The sequence below is a fragment of the Petromyzon marinus genome, unplaced genomic scaffold (assembly GCF_048934315.1).
Source record: "Petromyzon marinus isolate PM22_M1 ecotype Great Lakes invasive population unplaced genomic scaffold, UKy_Petmar_22M1.pri1.0 PM_G_Scaffold_47, whole genome shotgun sequence".
Classification (NCBI taxonomy): Eukaryota; Metazoa; Chordata; class Hyperoartia; order Petromyzontiformes; family Petromyzontidae; genus Petromyzon; species Petromyzon marinus.
This window is the reverse complement of record NW_027422999.1, coordinates 796,710-824,178: the sequence shown is the minus strand read 5'-3', so window position 1 is coordinate 824,178 and position 27,469 is coordinate 796,710. Positions and strand designations below refer to the sequence as shown.

Sequence of the window (27,469 nt, the reverse complement as noted above, 5' to 3'; positions counted from 1 at the left end):
CCAAACATAAAATGGCCAGAGCGGAGCCGGGCCCCAACAGCGTGGCTTTTAACTGCAGGCCGACCCACTATTTGTCGGCGTTCGGCTGGCCTCTTGACCAGCGGAAGTCGGTTTGCGATATTCGCGGGATTGCGTGCGGCACGACACCTCATTAATTGAAATTTGCAACCGTCACGAAGATTCTGCGACGCTTTCGTTGCCGGTAATCTACAGCCCCCTTGAACACCCCCCACCCCCCCAGCTTGCCGACCAAAGCTCTGACGAGCTGAGCTTTGACCGACAACTCGCTCCGCGTTCTGCATTCCTGAAATCAGTGCCCTGCCGAAAACGCAACATCAAGCGCCGCACAGCCCGCCGATATATCTGTTGTGCGGCTCGATGGCCAGGTTCCTGCTGACACGCGGCTTGCGCGGCCAAATCGTGGTCATCCCAAATGTTGCCAAGGGTCTCTTTGCTGAACGGCGGCGGCAGCGGCGGCGACGACGACTCCATCTCCTGACCCACCTCCACAGGTGGCGTCTGCACCGACTTGGGCACCAGATGCTTGGCCGGCACGAGGCAGCGTGGGGGGGGGGGGGCACGGCGTGGGGGGCACGGCGTGGGGGGCACGGCGTGGGGGGCACGGCGTGGGGGGCACGGCGTGGGCACTCAGTGCTTCTGCTCCTCCTGCTGCTGCTGTGGCTGCTGCTGATGCTGCTGCATCATTTGTTGCTGCTGTTGCTGCTGCTGTGACTGCTGCTGCTGCTGTAGCTGCTGCTGCTGTTGCTGTTGTTGCTGTTGCTGGTGTTGCTGTTGCTGTTGTTGCTGTTGTTGCTACTGTTGCTGCTGCTGCTGTTGCTGCTGTTGCTGCTGCTGTGGCTGCTGCTGTTGCTGCTGCTGTTGCTGCTGTTGCTGTGGCTGCTGTAGTGGCTGTGGCTGCTGCTGCTGCTGCTGTTGAGTTGACTGGTGACGAGGCACACGTGGTATGGCTGAGGCTGAGTGGGAGGGCTGCTCAGAGTGGACAGCAGGATTTTCCTGAAGCTCCATGACCTGCTTCCTGTTGAAGTTGTATTTACTGAAGAGTTCGAACACAGGGGGAGGACGTAGAGTTAGAACAGACACACAGGTCCATGCCTGTGGGTCTCATCATGTTAGGTTCAAGCCCATCTTGACACACACAGGTCCATGCCTGTGTGTCTAATCATGTTAGGTTCAAGCCCATCTTGACACACACAGGTCCATGCCTGTGTGTTTAATCATGTTAGGTTCAAGCCCATCTTGACACACACAGGTCCATGCCTGTGGGTCTAATCATGTTAGGTTCAAGCCCATCTTGACACACACAGGTCCATGCCTGTGGGTCTAATCATGTTAGGTTCAAGCCCATCTTGACACACACAGGTCCATGCCTGTGTGTCTAATCATGTTAGGTTCAAGCCCATCTTGACACACACAGGTCCATGCCTGTGGGTCTAATCATTTTAGGTTCAAGCCCATCTTGACACACACAGGTCCATGCCTGTGTGTCTAATCATGTTAGGTTCAAGCCCATCTTGACACACACAGGTCCATGCCTGTGTGTCTAATCATGTTAGGTTCAAGCCCATCTTGACGCACACAGGTCCATGCCTGTGGGTCTAATCATGTTAGGTTCAAGCCCATCTTGACACACACAGGTCCATGCCTGTGTGTCTAATCATATTAGGTTCAAGCCCATCTTGACACACACAGGTCCATGCCTGTGTGTCTAATCATGTTAGGTTCAAGCCATCTTGTAATCCTTGAACCCAATATCACACCGTGCCCTTGACAGCAATATAATAATTTGACATCAATAAAAACACATGGGATGTACTGCAGTAATTAACACCACTGCATAGTACTGTCGTTTGTAGTAGTTTGTCCTCAATATAGCATAAGTGGAAAAAACCCCGGGGCAAAATCTGAAAAGCATACTTCCCAATCTCTAAAAATTAAGAGTGTGCAACTTAATGTTGTTAAGTTTAAATAACGGTCGCTAAGCACAGGCCCAAAATGCTAAGAAGCCAGCAACAGCACCGTAAGAATGTCTACTCGTTTAGCGTTCATCTGCTTATTTAATTCAGCAAGGTGATGAGAAACCTCAACCATAAGGGCCCATCTACCAATGAGTCACAAGGCACCATGGGTAATGCTGGGGCCCCTCACCGAGTCTCAGGGCATCCGTGATGGACTAGGACGTGAAATTCGCACGCACAGGAATCCACATATCAGCTTCATTTAGTCGTCATGGATATTGTTTAAAATATTTGCCATCTGTTGCACAATGGCATACTCGTTGGTTTTTTTAGTAGTCTCTCGTCATGCCAACTTGACAACAGTATTTGTCCTCTGGAGATACTGGCCTCCACCGTGTGAATGTTGAATCGACATGACTACCTTGGTCCCACCGACATTGCTCAGTTGATCTGGGAGACACTTTCACCTTCCTGTGACTAACAGTTAATCTTAAAGCAGTGACGGTTTGGACAGCAGTGATGGTTTGGGCAGCGATGCATAACCTGTATTCAATTTCCCTTGGATAAATTCGGCTTTAACGGGTAACCGGTATGGTTTGTAAACATAAATTGTGGAGAGAAAAGAGCACGTTGCTGCCTCGTGAGCCACAACTCAGCCTTAATAGGTCTCTTAAACGGTCACTTAGGAGAGCTTTGTGTTGTTTGTCGTGCAAATCACCAAATCAGCTGCTCCGCGCATGGCAGGATCATCTCCCAGGCAAGGCCAGTGAAGTGTTGCATGTACAGAGTCCACGCAGAGGGCAGCTTCACTTCTATACGGGCCAATGCTATGCTTGCAGCCGCCACCACGGATGGACGGAAACTCAGGAATACGTGGTCTGCATACACACAAACAAAGACAATAACCCTCCGTTTAGCCTTAACAGACTGTTGGGGCAAGTGCTGCTAGCGAGTAGCAGCACCTATGAAGGTCGGCACGACACACGAGGGGGTGGGCGGTCAGCACCACGCCCGGCCGCCTTTGTCTCCCCAGTGCTGGCGATGTTTACACACCGCATTGAGTTACTCATTTGAGGCCGAGTCGACCTAGGGGAGGCCCAGGACCGGTTCAGATAATCGTCACCGGTGATAGCCGTGAGCGGGCGTTGGACCAGGGTGTCCAGGGTCGTAGCTGCAGCGTAGCGCTAACCGCTACGCCACCTCTACCCTGCACACAGGAATGACAGGCAGGCACACAGACGCTTAAACGCACAAGCACCCAGTGAATGAGGAACGTTGGGCCAACGGCACCCTGAACATTTGAACAAACATTCCGACGTTGGACAAAAATATATATATTCGGTGACGTTTCAGGCACTGCCCCTTCTGTCGCCGGTCACCTTAGCGCTGCAAGGCCGGTGCCTACGAAGCGCTCCTCTACAGCTCTGCGAGCACCTTGCAGGGCGAGCTGAAGGAAGTGGGCCGTGTACTTGATGGTGTACGCGTGCCGGTAGGACGAGCCTCCAGCCGGGGCGTCCTCACGCCGCGACAGCCACAGGAAGTGGTCCACGAAGTGCGCCGCTGTGGGCGTGCACAGGTTCCAGTCGATTGTACGCAGCAGCAGGAACTGTGCAGGGGGGAGGCAGACGGGAGAGTGGGCTGGCACGGCACAGCTGCCACCACTCCGTGAAGCATTCAGTCCGCCACGCTGCTGCGTGTTGCCTGGAGGGTTTATTTGGTGCATGGCTCGCAAAACAGTTCAAATGTCTGGTCAAGGAGTCAACTCGGCCCTTCGTCTGCACGGGTAAATGCAATGACCATCATATTAAATTTCGATTTGAAGCTTTCGTGACTTGCAAGGATTCATCTTCTTTGGTTCTTTTGGTAAAGTCACGTAGAATGAGAATAAAATAATAAATTGATAAAATAACACAATAATATTCTCATTATTGTGTTATTTTATTTTATCAAGTTATTATTTTATTCTCATTCTACGTGACTTTACCGAAAGAACCAAAGAAGACCATCATATTCTTTTGGGTCTGTCGGTAAAGCCACGTAGATTTGAAAAATTAATAAAAAATATCACGACGTTTCCATCGCATCGCAAGCAAATCGTCACGGGGTGATTGTTTTATGGAGAGACTGAGCCCCACCATAGGATGGGAGAATTTCCTGCACTTGTTCCAGTGCCATACAAATAAATGAGCACCACTCCACGTTCATTCGTCAGGTCTGCTGTGGTAATGTTATTCTGCAGCTTTTGCCTTCCTGTTATCTAGTAAGAAGACACGCTTCTATATTCAAATTCGGGCTGTACATTCAAATTGTCTACAGAATAATTAGTTGGCATGAAACAGAGATGATGTGTTCATATTCTTTGGGTCTTTGACGTTTCGATCGCAACAAAAGCAATCACATGAGGACGACTGCTTGTGTTGCCATCGAAACGTCGAGATTTTTAAAATTATTTTTCTATCTACGTGACTTTACCGACAGACCCAAAGAGTAAGATTGTAAAGTAACAAGACAAAACAATTGGTTTCTTGAATCAAATCGCGACCTTGAATCATGACAATGCACGGAACGGTTCTGGGGTGAAACATTGCATGCCAAATTAATATGGGCATGCAGCTACCTCCGTCTGCTGCAATTCCTCCTTGGACAGACTCAGCCCTTGCTTGGTCATCACCTCCAGCCGGTTCACCCAGTCCAGTCGCGGCACCTGCTCACCCATCTCCTCGAACTTGGCTGCGCAGGGTGTCAGGGACACGCATGCCGACGGTGAACAAGCGACCAAGCGTGCGAGCGAGAGATGAGCGAGTGATCGGGTGGGTGGGTGGGTCACGTGAGCGATTGACCGACCTGCTATAATGAGGTAGCAGATTGAGCAGGTGTAGAGGCAGCGGACGGTGATGTTGTGGCGGTCCATGAACACGTCTAACATCGGGATGGCCAGGTGGTGCGTGGCCACACCCAGCTGCAGCTGCTCGCTCAGAGTTGCCAGGAGGTCGACGAAGTGGCGACGGAGGTGCAGCTGGGGCGAGCGTGCGCAAAACCGAGGCAGCGACAGCTCCTGCGAGGGGGAAAAAACAGAGGACACGGGGTTGGGAGAGCAGTTGGGACGCTGTAGAGTTGGGTCAAGAGGTCAAGAGGTGTTTTTAAACGATAATAGATTATTCTGGGGGTCTAAGGAGGCGACGTGCCCGGTTACGGTGGGCCACAGCAGTTAATTTTCGCCGTCACGCAAACCAAGAGTGACAAAAGCCACGGGCCAAATTGTCTCCCTGTTCAAGCGAGTGAAAGATGGCGAAGAACTCATTCGGTAGTCCTCAGCCTATGATGAAAAAAAACCATAAGGTGTGGAGATCCGTACCTCCAAAGCACAGCCACTTTTATTCTTCCACAAGGTACCATATCGCTCGTGTTATAGTCCCCGGAGAGATAGGGGGCCGGGTCGACCCGCTGGCCAGGATTGAACTTGCAACTTTCCCACTGCGAGTCGAGCACTCAAACGTACGTGCCATGTAAATCAGTTCGTGGGATTTGCGTCTGCGTGTAGGAGGCCTATTAATGAGAGAGGCGGATACCTTCTCTCGAAGGACGCGGTAGACGTCGTCTGCCAACTCGCCTTGCCACCACTCGCTTCTGTCCATGTCTTGGTTAGTCGCTCGCGCCTCGTGCTCAGGAGTTTATTACTTGGGCAGGCACGTGCTGGGTACACACAAGTGTTCACGTGTGGAGTTTATTACTTGGACAGGCACGTGCTGGGTACACACAAGTGGAGTTTATTACTCGGACAGGCACGTGCTGGGTACACACAAGTGTTCACGAGTGGAGTGTATTACTTGGACAGGCACGTGCTGGGTACACACAAGTGGAGTTTATTACTCGGACAGGCACGTGCTGGGTACACACAAGTGTTCACGAGTGGAGTTTATTACTCGGACAGGCACGTGCTGGGTACACACAAGTGTTCACGAGTGGAGTTTATTACTCAGACAGGCACGTGCTGGGTTCACACAAGTGTTCACGAGTGGAGTTTATTACTCGGACAGGCACGTGCTGGGTACACACAAGTGTTAACGAGTGGAGTTTATTACTCGGACAGGCACGTGCTGGGTTCACACAAGTGTTCACGAGTGGAGTTTATTACTTGGACAGGCACGTGCTGGGCGCACACAAGTGTTAACGAGTGGAGTTTATTACTTGGACAGGCACGTGCTGGGTACACACAAGTGTTAACGAGTGGAGTTTATTACTTGGACAGGCACGTGCTGGGTACACACACAAGTGTTAACGAGTGGAGTTTATTACTCGGACAGGCACGTGCTGGGTTCACACAAGTGTTCACGAGTGGAGTTTATTACTCGGACAGGCACGTGCTGGGTTCACACAAGTGTTCACGAGTGGAGTTTATTACTCGGACAGGCACGTGCTGGGTACACACACAAGTGTTCACGTGTGGAGTTTATTACTTGGGCAGGCACGTGCTGGGTACACACAAGTGTTCACGTGTGGAGTTTATTACTCGGGCAGGCACGTGCTGGGTACACACAAGTGGAGTTTATTACTTGGGCAGGCACGTGCTGGGTACACACAAGTGTTCACAAGTGGAGTTTATTACTCGGACAGGCACGTGCTGGGTGCACACAAGTGGTCACGTGACAGATTTGACGTCACAGCTCACTTGCCATGCAAAAAATAAATACATTGAGCCCCCCCCCCAAAAAAAATATACAAAAGTGTATTTTCATAATTTGTGCATGGTGTACAGTCTGGAAAGTACCCACATGGCAAATTTCCAGTTTGTTGCATGTGGAGAAGTACAGACAACACACACAATCACAACTTTGCCTTTCATATATATGGAGATTACCACAGGTTACGCCACGGGCACTTCGTGCTCAACAGAGCATTAAGAATAAAGGCAGAATTTTCACAACACTTGGAAAAGAAACTACATTTGCAATTTTCTGCAAAAAAAAAATGAACACATTTTCCCATGTGTAAAAAATAAATGCAATTTGTTATTGACACGTGTGCAAACTTCATAATGCATTTGCTTGAGCAACACCGATTACATTATTGACGAAATCTTAAAAGTGCTCATGCTAAACCGGCTTCCAAACGTCTCAAGCTCACACCCTACCCCCCGCTATGCATGTGGAATAATGTAAAAAATGTGTCCCGTTATGATGAAAAACAAAACAAAGTCTTACCAAATACTGTCCATTATTACACGGCGGGAAGGGAAATCGTTCAAGTAACAAACCGTGATTGTTTAAACGCCTCAATATGTCACGATATAGTCTAAATACAGCAAGTCTCAAGTCTTTCACGGTAACTACGGACGGAGCGGGCAGCACGCAGCCACGTGGGAGTCGTCACGTGACGCAGCCGCCGACTCCCAGGACTCTCCACGCCCCCGGAAGTGCTGCTGAGCGCCGGAAGCCGGAGGTGACGCGTCATCCGTGAGCCAGAGACTCCTGATTGGATGAGGTGTGGGCGTGGCCGCACCCGAGGGGGAGGCGACGGCCAGGGGATAAAGGGGGGGGGAGGGAAAGACCCACACAGACCCATAGAGACTCATAGAGACCCACAGAGACCCACACAGACTCACAGACTCATAGAGACCCATACTCACAGAGACCCACAGAGACTCATAGAGACCCATACTCATAGAGACCCATACTCATAGAGACCCACACATACTCACAGAGACCCACACAGACCAACAGAGACACCCACAGAGACTCATAGAGACCCACAGAGACACCCACAGAGACTCATAGAGACCCACAGAGACACCCACAGAGACTCATAGAGACGCACAGACACCCAAAGAGACTCATAGAGACCCACATAGACTCACAGAGACCCACAGACACCCACACTCACATAGACCCACAGACCCATACTCATAGAGACCCACACAGACCCACAGAGACACCCACAGAGACCCATACTCATAGAGACCCACACAGACACCCACAGAGACCCATACTCATAGAGACCCACATAGACCCACAGAGACCCATAGAGACCCACACACACTCACAGAGACCCATACTCATAGAGACCCACACAGACTCACAGAGACCCACATAGACTCACAGAGACCCACACTCATAGAGACCCACACAGGCCCACAGAGACCCATACTCATAGAGACCCACACAGACCCACAGAGACCCATACCCACAGAGACCCACAGAGACCCATACTCATAGAGACCCACAGAGACCCACAGAGACCCATAGAGACCCACACAGATACCCACAGAGACCCACACTAACAGAGACCCTAAGTAAAACTAAACTAAGTGTATTGCCACCAGGGTGTAGGGGGGCCCCCCACTGAGCTGCTGTGCCAATCTTGGTCCACGCGAGCGGCCTGCCCTGCACCAAGTGAAAGCAGCTCCGTCCGGTCGCTCGTCACGTGGGAACGGCGTTAGAGCGGCCAGGAGAATAATCCTCGCACTCTTAAGACGCACCGCTCGGATCGCTAGGGATGGGTTAGCGCGTCTCCCACGTGCGTGTGAATATTCACAGAGGGTGGACGTGGATGTAAGATAATTTTGTCGTGACGGTGGTCGCAGCTGCTGCGAGCTGCTAAGAGACACTTGCCCCTACAGTCTGTTAGATGCCACACGGGGGGCCTTCACTGGAGGGGTTTGCTTTGCCGCACCAACGCTCCCCACACACACAGTGCACACACGGTGAACTCGTAAAGTGATGACAGGAAACGATGAGGTAAAATGTGCAAAAGTTTAATATATTAAACGGCAATAAACGCATTCAAGAGTGCGAGTGAGGTAAAAAAATAGAATTTCTACATTGAGGTAAACATTTTTTTTATATTCTGAGGTAAAAGCAAATCTTTTTTACATTGAGGTAAAAAATAACATTCTGAGGTTAATTTTTTTATAAACATTCTGAGGTAGACAAAAAAATATTTTGAACATTACGAGGAACATTTTTTTTACATTCTGAGGTAAAAACATGAACATTAAATTGTCCTTAAGGAGACATAAATTAACAAACGCTCTCTGTGTATCTATCTGTCTCTCTCTGTCTCTCTCTGTCTCTCTGTGTATCTGTGTCTGTGTGTGTCTGTGTGTATCTGTGTCTGTGTATCTGTCTCTCTGTGTCTCTTTGTGTGTATCTCATCTCAGTCAGTCGACCCGTGGCACCTGGGTCTGCCCCGTGACCTCCTGCCAGCGGTCGTTCGACACTTCACGTGGCCTCAAGGTGCACATGTCCTGGCACAAGCGTCGTGGTGACGCGATTCGCCACTTAGTGGCGAATGGCAGTTGTTGTTATTGTTGTGCATGTCTGTGTGTGTGCGTGTCTGTGTGTGTATGTCTGTGTATTTTGTACCATCGGACACTCCACCCCCACAACTCCCAATCGGTGATGGGGCAGTTGTGGAGAGAGTGGAGAGTTTCCCATACCTGGGCAGTGTGCTTATGATTGGCACCAGTTTAACAGCAGAGGTCTCACTCCGAATCAGTCGAGCGGCAATATCTTTTCATCGGTTGCGTAACGCTGTGTGGAAGCTACCTGGTCTGTCGCTCCGCACTAAGCTTCAGGTCCTCTCGGCCACGGTCATTCCCTCCCTTCTCTACGCTTGCGAAACGTGGACCCCCCTAATGGAACATCTTCGCCGGTTAGAAACATTTAAGCTGGCCTGCCTACGATCCATCCTGGGTTTAACCAGACTGGATTGTGTGAGGAGCTCACAAATCCTTCAAAGATCTGGGCAAGGTCCCATCGGTGAGCTCCTCCAGCGGGCAAGGCTGCAATGGCTGGGTCATGTAGCTCGCATGCCCTGCCACCGCATGCCGAAACAGCTTTTGTTCGGCCGGATTGAGGGGGCTAAGCGGGTGCGGCACGGGTTAGAGAAGAAATGGAGTGATGTGGTACAGGAGGACGTGGAGCTGAGTGGACTTGCCGATGACCGGTACCAGCGGTGTCAAGATCGGCCTCTGTGGAGGAGGCTCGTGAAGGATGCTACTGGGCAGTTGGAGGTAGTCGCACTCCAACAACAATGGAGGGCGGAGGAGCGACGCTCAGAACGAGCGGAGCGCCGGGTGGCTAAAGCACAGCAGGTTGGCACAGTAGGAGGCACAGGTGGTGCATCAGCCAGTCATCTCAGTCAGTCGACCCGTGGCACCTGGGTTTGCCCTGTGACCTGCCAGCGGACGTTCTGCACTTCACGTTGCCTCAGGGTACACATAGCCTGGCACAAGCGTCGTGGTGATGTCACCGCCACTTAGTGGCGAATGGCGGTTGTTGTTGTTGTGTCTGTGTGTGTGTCTGTGTGTGTCTGTTGTGTGTCGTGTCAGGACAGGAACGTGTGCACCACAGAGTGGATCTCCCTGCGGCAGAGTGGGCAGGCCATGCCACGCCGCTGCAGCTCCAAGGCGCAGCGGCGGCACGTGGCAAGGTAACCGCTGTCGCCGTGAACTAACGTGCAGCTACGCGGCTCACTCCGGCACACCACGCACTCACCCACGATAACACCACCAGCACCACCCACACCACCAGCACCACCCACACAACCAACCACACCAACAACACCAACACTACCACCCACACCAACACCACCACCCACACCACCACCATCACCCACACCAACACCACCACCCACACCACCGCCACCACCACTGCCACCACCACCCACACCAACACCACCACCCACACCAACACCACCAACCACACCAACACCACCACCACCCACACCACCACCATCACAACCACCACCTACACCACCGCCACCACCACCCACACCACTACCACCACCACAACCACCCACACCACCACCCACACCACCACCACCACCACCCACCCCAACAGCACCGCCACCGGTCGGAGCGCAAGATGGAGAGGAAGTGGTGGAGGTGGTGGTGACGTTGGCACCGGCTGAAGGGGAAGAAAAAGAAGAGAGTGAGTGAGTGAATGTGTGAGTGTGTGACTGTATATGGGTAGCGGTAGTGTAGTAGTAGTTAGTGCTACGTCGCGCTATGAACCCGGGGAGGGAGTGAGAAGGAGGGAGGGAGTGAGGAGGAGGGAGGGGAACTTCACCTCGCCTGCTGTCGGCCGTCACTATGGAGAATGACTTCACGAACAGCGCTGCCACCGAGTGTCTGGAAGAGAGAGACAGGGAGATCCAGGCTGCGTTTGGATGCAGGCTCTATCTCCCGCCCCTCTCTCTCTCTCCACCCCTCTCTCTCTTGTGCTTGTTTATTTTTATTTCACTTTTTTAATATAATTTTTCTATCTACGTGACTTTAGTGAAAGAACCAAAGAATATTCACCCACTCAATCACTCGCCCACTCACTAAACAGCTCACCCATCCACTCAATAATTCACTCCCCCACTCGCCTTCCCACTCACTCACTAAATAACTCATCCGCTCACCCACACTCACTCACCCACCCACTCTCTCTCCACCCTCTTTGTATCTCCCTCACCTGGGATCTCTGAGTGAGAATCCCTCCACACCAAACACCTCCCCCAGGGGGTCCCCGCCACACCTCACCAGGTACGGCCTCTCTACATCGTAAAGTTGTCTCCGCTTGATGTATTGTCCCACGTAGTGGTGCGCCTACGTGGGACGCACACACACACACACGCACACACACACGCATGCATGCACACACACGAGTGGGTGACTGAGTGGGTGAGTAGGTGGGTGGGTGAGTGGGTGAGTGAGTGGATGAGTTAGTGAGTGGGTGGTTGAGTGATTGAGTGGGTGAGTGGGTGGGTAGGTGAGTGGGTGGTTGAGTGATTGAGTGGGTGAGTAGGTGGGTAGGTGAGTGAGTAGGTGAGTGAGTGGGTGTGTGGATCAGTGAGAGAATCAGTGAGTGGGTGGGTGGATCAGTGATTTAGTGGCATGGGCGGAAGAGATGGACTAGTCAGTGAGTGGATGGGTTAGAGGGTGAGTGGATGGGTTAGAGGGTGAGTCGAGTGAGTGGTTGGGTGAGTGAGTGGATGAGTGAGTGGTTGGATGAGTGAGTGTTAGTGTGTGGGTAAATGGAGTGGGTGAGTGGTTGGGTGAGTGGGTGGCTGAGTGAGTAGGTCAGTGAATGAGTGGGTGGACGAGTGGTTGGGTGAGTGGGTGGGTGAGTGTAACGTCTGTACTATGTTGAACTTCTTTCGCACCACACGTAGCCATGTGTGATAATCCTGCAAATCCAAATTATACAGCAGGTGTCAGGGTCGCGATGGAATCCACGACCTCCTGTACACCAGGCGAGGTAGTCAACATCTCCTAGCCACCCTGATAATGATGATGGTGGGTACCACGACCTCCTGTACACCAGGCGAGGTAGTCAACATCTCCTAGCCACGCAGATGATGATGGTGTTGGTGGTCGTGATGGGACCCACCTGCTCCCACGTGAATGTGTCGCCCTCGACACCGACCGACTGCAGCAGACGAAGCATCGCAGGCACCGGCTTCAGCTGCATCCCAGCGGACAGAGGCATCACGGAGCCACATGTCATCACTCACACAGACACAAAGGTCCCCCGTGTAGCCACGGCAGGCTATAGGGGCAAGTGCTGTTAGCGAAGAGAAGCACCTATCAAGGCTGCCGGCACTGTGGCACATGAGAGGGTGGGTGGCCAGCACCACGCCGAACCGCCTTTGTCTCCCCAGTGGCTTTGTTTACTACGACACACCGCTACACCAGCTACTCTTTTGAGTCAACCTAGGGGAGGCCCAGGACCGATTGTAGTGTATAGTAGTGTATATTACATTGTAGTGTATAGTAGTGCATAGTGTATAGTAGCGTATAGTACTGTAGTTTATAGTAGTGTAGGGTATAGTGTAGTGTATAGTAGTGTAGTGTATAGTAATGTAGTGCATAGTAGTGTAGTGTATAGTAATTGTAGTGTATAGTTGTGTATAGTGTACAGTGTATAGTTGTGTAGTGTATAGTAATGTAGTGTATAGTTGTGTATAGTGTACAGTGTATAGTTGTGTAGTGTATAGTAATGTAGTGTATAGTTGTGTATAGTATAGTGTACAGTGTATAGTATAGCGTACAGTGTATAGTGTGCAGTGTATAGTGTACAGTGTATAGTATAGCGTACAGTGTATAGTGTACAGTGTATAGTATAGCGTACAGTGTATAGTATAGCGTACAGTGTATAGTAGTGTACAGTGTATAGTAGTACACAGAGCACCGGTGAGCCCCCCTAAAAGCGACTCACCAGAATGTTCCTGTGAGCTCCAGCAGCGGCCAGAGACAACCTGGAGTCACCGGCACTCATCACGGCATGCGTGTTTGATTTTCGCGAATGTGTATTGCGTGCACATATTTGGAATACGGTTCGTTTTTCGAGAGAGAGAGAGGAAAATATAAAATGACGTATTTAATTTGTTGTTGATAGCTGAGGATATATTTGACGCGGTTTGTTGGCGGAAATTAAAAACTCTAACTGATGAGGCACAGCAACACTGAGTGTACGGCGTTTCACTGCACGTGGTCCGTGCCCGCCAGACCAGAGACACGTGACTAGTGTAGCTAGCCAGGTGGTGACCACCAGGCTAGCTACACTAGTTATCATGTGACTGGTGTATCTAGCCAGGTGGTGACCACCAGGCTAGCTACACTAGTTACCACGTGACTGGTGTATCTAGCCAGGTGGTGACCACCAGGCTAGCTACACTAGTTATCACGTGACTGGTGTAGCTAGCCAGGTGGTGACCACCACGCTAGCTACACTAGTTATCACGTGACTAGTGTAGCTAGCCAGGTGGTCACCACTGAGTGTACGGCGTTTCGCTGCACGTGGTCTGTGCCCGCCAGACCAGAGACATCAATCGCACACCCGACCCGACCCACGATTAGACTGGCAAAATAGCTGCGTGCATTATATCATTGTGGATTCAAATGTCACAAGCAGTAAACAATTGAAACGGCGCATATGTTTGATAGTTCAACACATTTATAACATTTCACATGTTAATGTTATTTGAGGATATTGCCACGAATTTAACCTACCATGTATAAAATCAAACGTAGCAACGCAACATTTTGATTGGCCATCGAACAAGGATGGCCACTGCATCGCACACTCTCAGATGCGCTGCCGCGGCCGTCTGGAACGCTCTTCCTTCCGATATTAGGAAGCCACTGGAGCTATGCGATTTTAAATCATCTGGATTTAAAATTGTATTTCTTTAGAACTAAACTTGGTTCGAAGCTTTTGTGACTGCAGGAATTAATCTTTGTTTTTTTCGGTAAAGTCACGTATAAAGAAGAAATAATAAAATAACATAATAGTGTACGACGTTTCGGTTGCAACACAAGCAGCCATCATCAGGTACAGAAGAGATAAATTTAAGAGAGAGGGGAAACACATAACCCCAGATGTATACACAGACACCCAAGTAGGGGGAACTAACACATACAATAGGGGACACAGAGAGAGAAGCATACCAAACAGAGTTTATGTGTGTCTATGTCTGTGTGTGCCGTCTGTATCTTAAATTTCATACTTAACTTGCAATTTAGCAATCTTTGAAATAACGTCATCAACCAGGCTATGCGTTAATTGTGTTTTGACCGACCGTCTGTGTTGCTTTATTTGGTTTCCAAATTCTGCTAAACTCTGTTTGGTATGCTTCTCTCTCTGTGTCCCCTATTGTGTCGGTGTTAGTTCCCCCTACTTGGGTGTCTGTGTATACATCTAGGGTTATGTGTTTCCCCTCTCTCTTAAATGTAGCTCTTCTGTACCTGATGATGGCTGCTTGTGTTGCAACCGAAACGTCGTACGCTATAATGTTATTTTATTATTTCTTATTTATACGTGACTTTACCGATAAAAAACAACAATTATTTAGAACTGTTTTTTTTCCCTGTGATTACTGACGCGTGATTAATGTGATGCTTCGTACGTAACGAACGTGATGATTCAATGGCATCGCCTTCTAAGTTTGACGATGAGATGACGTCACACGACATCATGCTTTCTGACGTCATCACCTTGGCCAGAAAACGTTTTGGGAAACCCTTTGGTCAATTTGTCTCGTTTTCTTTTTGGGCAAGTCTCTAGTAACGCAAGTTAAAACTAAAGTTGTACGCGTATTGGATCATATTGACGAGAGCAATTGTGAGCCCAAGTTACAGACAGACAGAGCTTAAGTATTAACACCCCCAACCTTAGCCGCAACATATATTTGTTTAATTCTCTACTTGACCTCCGCCCTTCCTCTCTTGCCAATGTTTGGTTCTTCTAATCCCATTTGCAGGTGTATGGAACCAGAACGCTTTTGGAACTCACAGGAATACCTCTGACGTATGAACAAATCAGCTCCAGAGCAGATTTGTACTCCCAAAAGGAAATAATGAAAATGAGATGTGTGTGTGTGCTTGTCCAATCAAATTCCCAGGAGTTTAAAAGCGAGAACTTTAAGTCATAGATCGATAGTCATTACAAGTGCAGTAGTAAATACAAGTTTAGAACACGGTGGCAGCCAATCATCCCAGTGCTAATGTACCAAAGACAGGTTATATCACACACATATATATAAGCATGCCAACCTTGGATGGTACATTACAATTAAACTATTACAACTATTTATTATTTTACCAGGTAAGGCCCAGTGAGCTATATAGCTCTATTTCAGAAGCGACCTTGCTATCTCAAATGAAAGCTCAACGAATTAAGATTGTACGTGCAAATTTGTAGCAGCCAAAAACTAAACATTAATCTTGCCTTTTTAAAGCTTTCGTGACTGCAGGAATTCATCTTCTTGGTTCTTTCGGTAAAGTCACCACGTAGAATGGAAGTAAAATAATAAAGTAATAAAAATAAAACATAATAAAATTCTCACGACGTTTCGGCCACAACACAAGTAGCCTTCCTCAGGTGAAGAAACAACTGTCGGGAAGACAGCGCTTTAGTTATTATGTTTAATTTTTATTATTTGATTCCCATTCTACGTGACTTTACCGACAGAACCAAGAAGATTAATCTCGCCATCCCGATTGCTTGGGTTGCCGATTGAAAGCATCCCAAACATTATGAATATCGCCTGGCCTACGTAACATCAGCGCCAACGTCACGTGGCAATATGCCTGCAGGAGCTCATCGCTCAAACAGGCGTCTGGCTTTAACGAAAGACTCCTTGAAAACAAAGCTCCATGAGCGTCCCAGTCTCATGACGGTTCCCATTGCGCACACGGACAGCTGCTCTTCCACTCCGCTGCTGGACGAAGGCCTCCCCACGCCGCACGATGCGCGAGGTTTCAGCGAGTATCCTGCACCGCGCGGGACGCCGGTTTGTGTCGCCGTGTTGAAGGCCAGGAGCGTAGACACGGGTTAAGTTCAGTTCATTACGAGACCTCCTTTGCCAGGAGCAAGATACGCCTTTTGGTGTCGTCTGGTCCAACGCTAGTGGAGACTGGGCTCTAAGAAATGCCGTCTCGGGTGTGGACCAATCAACTTCAAGGACAGTGCCAATGTCATTATCAGAGTTGTCTGTTTTGTTTGCATTTTGACTGCTTGTGTTGTGGTTATTGCAAACATGATCCCCTTGTATAAAGGTGTCAGTTTTGGTGCCAGATAAAAGGGTAAAAACCTATTACTAAGTTCAGTTCAGTTTATTTGGTGTAGCCCTGTGAGCCATCAACAAACACAAAAACAAAAATAAGAACCCAAAAAACCATCTTATTACAATGGGGGAATTGTAATAAAAAATAATTGACATTAATAATGCGCAATTCGTCCAGGGATCACGCTACAACAATGGATTCTACGACATGTAATTGCTCGTTATTTGGTGACGCTGCATCGGCAGTGTGGCAGTGACACAATCGTGTGACGTGTTGCTTTCTTGTTAATGGCACGACACGGGGCTGCAACGTGACTGTGCTGGACGTGTCACGTGACGGCAACACAATCGTGTATCCGTGACGGCCCGTGTGTTCCAATGACACGCGGGCCTTGTTAGACTGATGGCCTTAATCTTAGTTTTCTTGTTGTTGTTGTTGTTTGACTTGCATCCCATTAGGATTTTTGCACGCAGCGTTGGTGGTGTACGGTGCTATTTCAGGAATATTTAGATGTTTTTTTTCCTGGATTTTCTGTTTGCACAGTCACACAAAGTCACTTTAAGATGTTTTCTTGTTCGTGTTTTTGTTTGTTGTGGTTGCACCCGATTCAAGAGCCGAATGGCTCACAGGGCTATACCAAAATAAATGAAACTAAAACTAACCAAGAGAGAATGTCACTTGATTATGTCTTTGACAACCCAACGGGGGCGGTGACGCGACCACTTGCACCCTGTCATCCCCCACAGCCACCCCACCCTCCCGTCATGCTACACAATCTGCCCTTCCTGACAGGGCCTCCAGCCAATTCCTTCTTGACCTTTAAGCTCGGCGGGTAGCGATCGTGGCAGGGGCGGAGCCAGGATTTTCAGGCTGGGGTGACATTCAACAAATGTTAATTTCAAGAATGATTTAGAGTCGGGCTGTTGAACCGGACGCCATCGGTTGGCGACACGCTCTGACATTGCAGTTGGCACAGAGTTCGCCAGACAAGAGTGGCGTGCACTTACACGCAGAATGTCACCCCCCCTGTCACCCCCCCCCCCCGGCTCCGCCTCTGGATCGTGGTATATGCAAATCCTGGCCATGCGCACAAGACACCGGGGTCAGCCCTTACCACAGCCACCGCGTCTCCCCCGCCTGCAGGCCCCAGACTCGATTGGCCGGTGGGATGTGCTGCTGGGTGGGCGGCGATTCTCAAGGCCCGCGCGGCGCACGGTAGGGTGGCGTGGCCAACTCCGTTCCCGGTTGCCGCCTTTGTCTCCCCATGCCGAGTAGACCCAGGGGAGACCCAGGACCGGGACGAACAGAATCCCTCACTCGTGTTAGCCGTGGCCGGGAATGTAACTGGGGTAGCTGGGGTACATCGTGCAGTTGTCTCGCTACTGCAACCACCACTCCCCCCATAATAGATACACACAAGTATCCCTTGTACAGCATTAACAGACTTTAGGGGGAGGTGCCGTTATCGAGTGGCGCCGATGAAGGCCGGCACATCACACGAGGGGGTGGGCGGCCAGCACCACGGCCGGCCGCCTTTGTCTCCCGAGTGGTAATACACCCCTGCATACACACACACACACGACAACAACCTCGTTGGACATGTGTGTTTTGTTGTAGTACTAATGGCCTTAATCTAAGTTTTTGTGGTCATTGTTGTTGTTGTTTGACTTGCATCCCGCTGGGATTTTTTTGCACACAGCGTTGGTGGTGTACGGTGATTTTTTGTCAGGAATATTTTTGCTGGTTTTTTTTTCTCCATGGATTTTCTGTTTTGCACAGTCAACACAAAGTAGTCACTGTAAGATGTTTTTCTTGTTCGTGTTTTTGTTTTTTTGTTTGATGTGGTTGCACTCCGATTCACGAGCCGGATGGCTCACAGGGCTATACTCTTTGGTTCTATTCGGTAAAGTCACGTAGGTAAAAAATAAAACAACAAAAATCACGACGTTTCGGCCACAACACAAGCGGCCTTCATCAGGTGTGGCCAAAACGTCGTGATTTTTGTTGTTTTATTTTTTACCTACGTGACTTTACCGAAAGAACCAAAGAAGATGAATCCTTGCAGTCACGAAAGCTTGAAATCGAAAAATCGAGCTCAGTTAATTGCATTGTCGCACCGCAAATCGACGGCGTGCTGTAGTGTCTCCATCGTTTAAATTTGCCGTGCGCCTGCGACTGTAATGATTTGCTATTATGGACCCGTATCCCATGGGTGGGTGAATTAATCGCATCCTTTAAAATACTCTCCCCTTAGTTGAATTCTGTTATGGAATGTTGGCTGATGGTTGGTTGAGGATAGTGATGGAATGACAGCCAAGGAATGGAATGCGGCCAATAGAATGCCCATCGAGACGACGGGATGTTATCAGCTGATGAGTATCACCTGCAGGTACTGGGTGGATTAATACTTTTCGGGATCTCGGGAGATGGTGAGAGCGTTTTGAGAACCTCATCCAGCAGTGGATTGACCGTGGATTCTGATGGTGATGGCACTGGACTACTCAGCAACTGTTGGTACAAAGGCACAATCAATGTTGAAGGCCTCTTTTTATCTGTGTTTCACAAAGACAAGATAATATAACACATCTGTTCCATTTTTCGATTTAAAGCTTTCGTGACTGCAGGGATTCATATTCTTGGTTCTTTCGGTAAAGTCACCACGTAGAAGGGAAACAATAAAATAATAAAAATATAAAACAATAAAATTCTCACGTTTCGACTGCAACACAAGAAGCAATCATCATCAGGTGTGAAAACCACAGCAATATTTTTTTTCAAATTTTCTGGTGTGAAAACCACAGCAATAATTTTTTTGAAATTTTCTTGCTGTGGTTTTCACACCTGATGATTGCTTCTTGTGTTTCAGTCGAAACGTCGTGAGAATTTTATTGTTTTATATTTTTATTATTTTATTGTTTCCCTTCTACGAGGTGACTTTACCGAAAAAACCAAGAATACTCTTCTGTTCCAGTTATTGACGTCACTGATGATTTGAGATTAGAATGTATATGCTCTGAACCCTCAGCCCTGTTCACAAAAATGTAATGCTGCTTTGGTTAGTTCATGAGAACCAGACAGGAGTTAATTAAGGGTAGACACTCGGATAGTAATACAAGAATGGTTATGACAAGAATGTTTATTAACTCAATTATAATTGCCCAAGCTTCGTAGCATTGAAATGGTTGTGGTGGCTTTTGAATAGTGAAACACTCCTTTTAAAACGGTTTTATTTTAAAGTGCACTAAAAAGTAAAGAACTCGATTGGACAACGGGAAGTGGACGACATCTTGAGTACAAGATTTGACCACGACATCAAACAGAGGAATGAAGTTTAATAACTTTTTTGTCACAACTTCGTTCAACTCACCGTCGAGAAGTACGTCAATGATGCGGCGCCTGCTCACACATCAACGCTTACTTGAATTAATTGGTTATTTTATAAATCAATCTTCAATGTACAACTTTTGTTTGTGTGGAGTGAGGGTGCCCGTAACTCATTCACACGGAGCAGGCGAGGCGATTCCACAGTTTAGGGACCGCGGCGTTTTTGACCTACACACAAATATACATGAATAATAAGGCGTCCATACAAAATGTTAATCGCTTTAAGGGAGCCAATTAATTGATTAATTGATGCCGATTTTTATACAGACATGCATTGTCACCGGATCTGAGTACCGTGTGCAAAATGTGGAATTGATTGGACGACGGGAAGTGGACGAAATTTTTATCACGACATTTGACCACGACAGAGGAATCAAGTTAAGTAAAACCATTTTGAACGCGAATGAGAAATCCCCCCCCACCCTCCACCGATGACGCACGAGCGTTGCTAGGGGCAACCCCCGGGCAGCTTTAGCGGCACAAGGAAATACTTAAATAATGCGAAATAGCACTAAATTGTTAATTTAACAACTTTTAAAGTTTACGGATGGGAAAACGGAATGGTGCTGGCTCACCACGGGGCTTACTGCGTGGTACCCGGCTACTTTTTTTAAAAGTAAACTCCACGGTTCGCGAGCAAGTGTGCGTCCACACAGAGACAGACGGATGGATACACAGAAAAAAATACCTTTTATAGGTAAGAAAAGAAAAACGATGACAAGACTCAGTGTGTGAAGAACACAGGATTTATTCGGTTCACAAGTCAACGGATATAACTTCAAAACACTTTTATCGGTCATCTTTTTATCGAGACACCTTTTTTTTACTCATCCTGGCAGACACACACACAGACACACGCCTCTGTCTGTGTGTGTGTCTGTGTCTCTGTGTGTGTGACTGTGTCTGTATGTGTCTGTGTGTGTGTCTATGTGTGTGTGTGTTTCTATGTGTGTGTGTATCTGTGTGTGTCTATGTGTCTGTCTATGTCTGTGTGTCTATGTGTCTCTGCGTGTGTGTGTCTATGTGTCTGTGTGTCTATGTGTCTGTGTGTGTGTCTATGTGTGTCTGTGTGTCGATGTGTCTCTACGTGTGTGTCCATGTGTCTGTCTATGTGTCTGTCTGTGTGTGTCTGTGTGTCTGTGTGTCTATGTGTCTGTGTGTCTATGTGTCTGTGTGTGTGTCTATGTGTGTGTGTCTATGTGTGTGTGTCTGCGTGTGTGTCTATGTCTCTGTGTGTGTCCATGTCTTTGTGTGTGTCTATGTGTCTTTGCGTGTGTGTCTGTGTCTTTTCGTGTCTATGTGTCTCTGCGTGTGTGTCTATTTGTCTGTGTGTCTATGTGTCTGTGTGTCTATGTGTCTGTGTGTGTCTATGTGTGTGTGTCTGCGTGTGTGTCTATGTCTCTGTGTGTGTCCATGTCTTTGTGTGTGTCTATGCATCTTTGTGTGTGTCTATGCGTGTGTCTATGTGTGTCTATGTGTCTCTGTGTGTGTGTCTATGTGTGTGTGTCTATGTCTCTGTGTGTGTCCATGTCTTTTTGTGTGTCTATGCGTCTTTGTGTGTGTCTATGCGTGTGTCTATGTGTGTCTGTGTGTGTCTATGTGTCTGTGTGTGTGTGTCTATGTGTCTCTACGTGTGTGTTCATGTGTCTATGTGTCTGTATCTATGTGTCTGCGTGTGTGTCCATGTGTCTATGTGTCTGTGTGTGTATCTATGTGTCTGCGTGTGTGTGCCTATGTGTCTGCGTGTGTGTGTCTATGTGTCTGTGTGTGTATCTATGTGTCTGCGTGTGTGTCTATGTTTCTCTGTGTGTGTCTGTGTCTCTGCGTTTGTGTCTATGTGTGTGTCTATGTGTCTCTGTGTGTGTGTCTGTGTCTCTGTGTGTGCCTATGTGTCTGTGTGTGTCTCTGAGTGTGTGTCTATGTGTTTCTGTGTGTGTCTATGTGTCTCTGTGTGTGTCTATGTGTCTATGTGTCTATGAGTGTCTGTGTGTGTATCTATGGGTCTGCGTGTGTGTGTCTATGTTTCTCTGTGTGTGTCTGTCTCTGCGTTTGTGTCTATGTGTCTCTGTGTGTGTCTATGTGTCTCTGTGTGTGTCTGTGTCTCTGTGTGTGTGTCTATGTGTCTGTGTGTGTCTCTGTGTGTGTCTATGTGTCTCTGTGTGTGTCTGTGTCTCTGTGTGTGTCTGTGTCTCTGCGTTTGTGTGTCACTGAGTCTGTGTGCTTGGAAAGTCGTCATCGGTTTCGTTGTCTTCGTAGAACGTTTTCCAGACGTACGATTCCAGAGACAATCTCTGCACACACACACACACGTACACACACACATACACACGTACACATACAAACGTACACACACACATACACACGTACACACACCTACACACACACATGGTCACACAAAGACAAAGATTCCCTATTATAGCCTTAATAGAATGTAGGGGCAAGTGCTGTTAGCGAGCACCTATGAAGGCCGGAACGGTACACGAGGGGGTGGGTGGCCAGCACCACGCCCGACCGCCTTTGTATCCCGAGTGGCGATGTTTACTACACTGCACCAGGTACTCATTTGAGGCTGAGTATACCTAGGCGAGGCCCAGGACCGGTTCAGATAAGTGAATCCAGTTCGCCGGGTTCATAGTGCAGTGTGGCACTAAACGCTACACTACTGCTCCCTACACACGTACACACACGTACACACACACGTATACACACACACACACACGTACACACACACACGTACACACACGTACACACACACACACAGACCTTAGAGCCGGACAGTAGCCCCCAAGTGCGTCTTTGTTTCTTCAACCACATTCCTCGGCCGAAGACGGGGCTGTGGGTAACCACATTGACAACATTCACCCACAGTGGCACTCACCACACAGAGACCCATAGACATCACCACACAGAGACATATGTATGTTTATGTGTGTGTATGTGTGTATGTATATGTGTGTATGTGTGTGTAATGACAGGGTGACGCCTGGTCTCAGCGAGCTGATGAAAGTTGCAAGCGAGAATTTCATCATCACTTGCAGCTGGGGTTGGCATCGACCCCCACTCCTCCTGATGTTGAGGGTAAATGGGCGAGGTTTAGGACTGTGGGTCATGCAGCTGCAATGGCTGCTTTGGGTACGCGGTCCAGACCTCCCCAGAGACCCTGGCTGACAGAGGAGGTGTTCAGGCTGGCTGAGAAAAAGCGACAGGCCCACTCTCATCGGCTACAGCATCCCACATCGGAGAATGAGGAGGCTTACCGCAGCTTTCACTCGGAGGTTCGGAGAGCCTTGAGGCAATGATGGGTGGTGGTCGCGCATTGCTGAGGAAATGGAGTCTGCGTAAGTGGCCCGCGATCACAAATTGCTCTTTAATTCCATCATTAGGGGAAAGAACGGTGATCCAATCTCTGACCCCCAGGAACAGATTTGCAGAGCATTTCTGTGAGGTCCTGGGGGAGGGGAAATCCCTCAGCCAGGAAAACAACGTGGCACAAAATGGGGATGACCCTGCTGAGTATGCGGTGCCTCAAATATTGGAGGAAGTCACCCCCTGGGAGTGGCTGGCTGAAGTGACATTTGTTGAGGAAGTACTGAGGGCGATCCAGAGTCTGAGACCAGGAAAGGCAGCAGGCAGAGATGATCTCCCAAGCGAAATTCTGAGGGAGGGTGGCGTTTGTGCACAGACTGCCCTATATGACATCATAACAACAGTCTGGACCACTGGACGGGTTCCGCAGTATTGGAAGGATGCCCTGGTGGTCCCCCTCTTTAAGAAGGGGGACTGCACAGACTGTAACAACTACAGGGGCATCTAACTCCCCAGTGTGCCGGGAAAGGTCCTGGCAAGGATTATTCAACATTAACTTGCTAGGCACGCTGAGGAGAGGCTTGCGGAGCCCCAATGCAGTTTCAGCAGAAGGCGGTCCTGCACAGATGCCATATTTTGTCCGTCTGCTACAGCAGATGTATAGGGAAATCCTACAAGACTTACATCTCTGCTTTATTGACCTGGTCAAGGCCTATGATACCATCAGTAGGCCTGGGCTCTGGGTTGTTCTTCGTGTTTTTGGAGTCCCTGACCCTCTGCTCACGATCATTAAGGACCTTCATGATGGTGGGCAGGCCCGGGTAAAACTACGTGGCCGGGAGTCAGAGCCATTCCCTGTCCACCTTGGGGTGCGACAGGGATGTCCTCTGGCTCCCACATTATTTAACATCTATTTTGACCACGTAGTTCTTGAAGCCCTTCAATAGCTGTACCGGAGGAATTTCCACTTGGTACAGATACAATAGGAGGCAGATCGATGCCCGGGTGCGGTCAAGGGATTGCTCCCTATTGCTCAACCACGTTATGTATGTCGATGATCTGGTAATTGCTCCTCACTCAGAGGAGGAGTTGGAGACGCTGCTGCTGAACCTGGAGTGTGCCACTAAGAGGTGGGGCCTTACCATCAGCCCCACCAAAACTAAGCACCTGCCTGGGTATTTTGTACCATCGGACACTCCACCCCCATAGCTCCCAATGGGTGATAGGGCAGTTGTGGAGAGAGTGGAGAGTTTCCCATACTTTGGCAGTGTGCTCATGCCCGGTTCTGGTTTAACAGCAGAGGTCTCACTCCGAATCAGTCGAACGGCAATATCTTTTCATCGGTTACGTAACGCTGTGTGGAAGCTACCTGGTCTGTCGCTCCGCACTAAGCTTCAGGTTTTCTCGGCCACGGTCATTCCCTCCCTTCTCTACGCTTGCGAAACGTGGATCCCCCTAATGGAACATCTTCGCCGGTTAGAAACATTTAGGCTGGCCTGCCTACGATCCATCCTGGGTTTAACCAGACTGGATTGTGTGAGGAGCTCACAAATCCTTGAAAGATCTGGGCAAGGTCCCATCGGTGAGCTCCTCCGGCGGGCAAGGCTGCGATGGCTGGGTCATGTAGCCCGCATGCCCAGCCAACGCATGCCGAAACAGCTTTTGTTCAGCCGGATTGAGGGGGCTAAGCGGGCGCGGCACGGGCTAGAGAAGAGATGGAGTGATGCAGTACAGGAGGACGTGGAGCTGAGTGGACTTGCCAATGACTGGTACCAGCGGTGTCAAGATCGGCCTCTGTGGAGGAGGCTCGTGAAGGACGCTACTGGGCAGTTGGAGGTAGTCGCTCTCCAACAACAACGGAGGGCGGAGGAACGACGCTCACAACAACGAGCGGAGCGCCGGGTGGCTAAAGCACAGCAAGTTGCCACAGTAGGGGGCATAGGTGGTGCATCAGCCAGTCATCTCAGTCGACCCGTGGCACCTGGGTCTGCCCCGTGACCTGCCAGAGGGCGTTCGACACTTCACGTGGCCTCAGGGTGCACATAGCCTGGCACAAGCGTTGTGGTGACGTCACCGCCACTTAGTGGCGAATGGCGGTTGTTGTTGTGTATATATGTATGTGTGTATGTATGTGTGTATGTATGTGTATATATGTGTGTATGTATGTGTGTATGTATGTACCTTTTTCTCTGCAGCTCCAAGTGTGGGAAGGAAACATGGCTGCCCCTCCCCGTGTAGCTCCGCTGACACTTGATGACGGTGTAGGAGGAGGAAGCCACCACCTCCTCACTCTTCTCCTCCACCTCCTCGCTCTTCTCATCCACCTCCTCACCCTTCTCATCCACCTCCTCGCCCTTCTCCATCACCACCTCCTCACTTTTCTCTTCCACCTCCTCACCCTTCTCCTCCATCACCACCTCCTCACCCTTCTCATCCACCTCCTCGCCCTTCTCCTCCATCACCACCACCAACCCCTCGCCCTTCCTGGTGCCGCCAGCGGCCACGGCACCGCCCTGCCGGTCACCGGACGGCAGCGGCCGTGGGGCGGCGACGACGCCGCCGCCAGCGCCACCGGTGCCACCGGTGCCGCCGGTGCCGACGACACCACCGACGCTGTCGCCGACGCCGCCCAACGTTGCCTGGTCGCCGCGGCACGGCCCGGCACTGCCTCGGCCTAAGAAAAGCTGTCTCGGGTGTGGACCAATCAAATTCAAGGACAGTGCATATTATTATCAGAGTTGTCTTTTTTGTTTGCATTTTGACTGCTTGTGTTGTGGTTATTGCAAACATGATGCCTTGAATAAAGGTGTCGGTTTTTGTGCCAGTTAAAAGGGTAAAACCTATTCTTATATCTTGCTTCTGGCAAAGGAGGTCTCATAATGTTAATGCTCACCCCGAGCCCTCAATGCTCTGAGAGTGGGCTGTTTTTGAGTTGTACGCCTTTTGGCGTCTTCTGGTCCAACACCAATAGAGACTAGGCTCTAAGAAAAGCTGTCTCGGGTGTGGACCAATCAAATTCAAGGACAGTGCATATTATTATCAGAGTTGTCTTTTTTGTTTGCATTTTGACTGCTTGTGTTGTGGTTATTGCAAACATGATGCCTTGAATAAAGGTGTCAGTTTTTGTGCCAGTTAAAAGGGTAAAACCTATTCTTATATCTTGTTTCTGGCAAAGGAGGTCTCATAATGTTAATGCTCACCCCGAGCCCTCAATGCTCTGAGAGTGCGCTGTTTTTGAGTTGTACGCCTTTTGGCGTCTTCTGGTCCAACACCAATGGAGACTAGGCTCTTAGAAAAGCTGTCTCGGGTGTGGACCAATCAAATTCAAGGACAGTGCATATTATTATCAGAGTTGTCTTTTTTGTTTGCATTTTGACTGCTTGTGTTGTGGTTATTGCAAACATGATGCCTTGAATAAAGGTGTCAGTTTTTGTGCCAGTTAAAAGGGTAAAACCTATTCTTATATCTTGTTTCTGGCAAAGGAGGTCTCATAATGTTAATGCTCACCCCGAGCCCTCAATGCTCTTAGAGTGCGCTGTTTTTGAGTTGTACGCCTTTTGGCGTCTTCTGGTCCAACACCAATGGAGACTAGGCTCTAAGAAAAGCTGTCTTGGGTGTGGACCAATCAAATTCAAGGACAGTGCATATTATTATCAGAGTTGTCTTTTTTGTTTGCATTTTGACTGCTTGTGTTGTGGTTATTGCAAACATGATGCCTTGAATAAAGGTGTCAGTTTTTGTGCCAGTTAAAAGGGTAAAACCTATTCTTATATCTTGTTTCTGGCAAAGGAGGTCTCATAATGTTAATGCTCACCCCGAGCCCTCAATGCTCTGAGAGTGCGCTGTTTTTGAGTTGTACGCCTTTTGGCGTCTTCTGGTCCAACACCAATGGAGACTAGGCTCTAAGAAAAGCTGTCTCGGGTGTGGACCAATCAAATTCAAGGACAGTGCATATTATTATCAGAGTTGTCTTTTTTGTTTGCATTTTGACTGCTTGTGTTGTGGTTATTGCAAACATGATGCCTTGAATAAAGGTGTCAGTTTTTGTGCCAGTTAAAAGGGTAAAACCTATTCTTATATCTTGTTTCTGGCAAAGGAGGTCTCATAATGTTAATGCTCACCCCGAGCCCTCAATGCTCTGAGAGTGCGCTGTTTGTGAGTTGTACGCCTTTTGGCGTCTTCTGGTCCAACACCAATGGAGACTAGGCTCTAAGAAAAGCTGTCTCGGGTGTGGACCAATCAAATTCAA

The 27,469-nt window shown here is 49.1% G+C and overlaps 3 protein-coding genes across 4 annotated transcripts in view; all 3 read right to left on the bottom strand.

Annotated features, from left to right (window-relative positions):
• LOC142917354 (uncharacterized) overlaps window positions 1–27,469 on the bottom strand; it is a 661,949-nt gene that overhangs the window by 531,330 nt on the left and 103,150 nt on the right. The window lies entirely within an intron of this gene.
• Window positions 565–7,373, bottom strand: LOC142917367 (cyclin-J-like). Of its 2 annotated transcripts, none has more exons than XM_076062005.1 (7): window positions 7,178–7,373; window positions 5,546–5,669; window positions 4,821–5,031; window positions 4,594–4,706; window positions 3,411–3,582; window positions 2,695–2,854; window positions 565–1,054 (listed from the first exon to the last, which is right to left on the bottom strand). In XM_076062005.1, exons 2-7 carry the CDS (start codon window positions 5,609–5,611, stop codon window positions 814–816), a joined length of 963 nt encoding a protein of 320 aa, XP_075918120.1. In that variant the 5' UTR covers window positions 5,612–5,669; window positions 7,178–7,373; the 3' UTR covers window positions 565–813. The 2 variants fall into 2 exon arrangements, with proteins under 2 accessions (XP_075918120.1, XP_075918121.1); XM_076062006.1 differs by having other exon boundaries at window positions 969–1,054; window positions 3,356–3,582.
• On the bottom strand, window positions 8,597–13,240 carry LOC142917336 (E3 ubiquitin-protein ligase Mdm2-like). Its single transcript, XM_076061971.1, has 6 exons — window positions 13,181–13,240; window positions 12,353–12,427; window positions 11,435–11,568; window positions 11,045–11,106; window positions 10,809–10,882; window positions 8,597–8,650 (listed from the first exon to the last, which is right to left on the bottom strand). The coding sequence occupies exons 1-6, from the start codon at window positions 13,238–13,240 to the stop codon at window positions 8,597–8,599; spliced, it is 459 nt and encodes a 152-aa protein (XP_075918086.1).

What these genes read in the sequence shown, in the direction of transcription:
- LOC142917367 (XM_076062005.1), bottom strand. Translation starts at nt 5,611, where the DNA reads ATGGACAGAAGCGAGTGGTGGCAAGGCGAGTTGGCAGACGACGTCTAC. An exon ending in AGGAATTGCAGCAGACGGAG is followed by an intron (nt 3,583 to 4,593) that starts GTAGCTGCATGC and finishes CCCCCTGCACAG; the next exon opens with TTCCTGCTGCTGCGTACAAT. An exon ending in TGCGCGGAGCAGCTGATTTG is followed by an intron (nt 1,055 to 2,694) that starts GTGATTTGCACG and finishes CGAACTCTTCAG; the next exon opens with TAAATACAACTTCAACAGGA.
- LOC142917336 (XM_076061971.1), bottom strand. Translation starts at nt 13,240, where the DNA reads ATGAGTGCCGGTGACTCCAGGTTGTCTCTGGCCGCTGCTGGAGCTCAC. An exon ending in TTCTCACTCAGAGATCCCAG is followed by an intron (nt 11,107 to 11,434) that starts GTGAGGGAGATA and finishes TCTCTCTTCCAG; the next exon opens with ACACTCGGTGGCAGCGCTGT. An exon ending in GACGGCCGACAGCAGGCGAG is followed by an intron (nt 10,883 to 11,044) that starts GTGAAGTTCCCC and finishes CTTCCCCTTCAG; the next exon opens with CCGGTGCCAACGTCACCACC.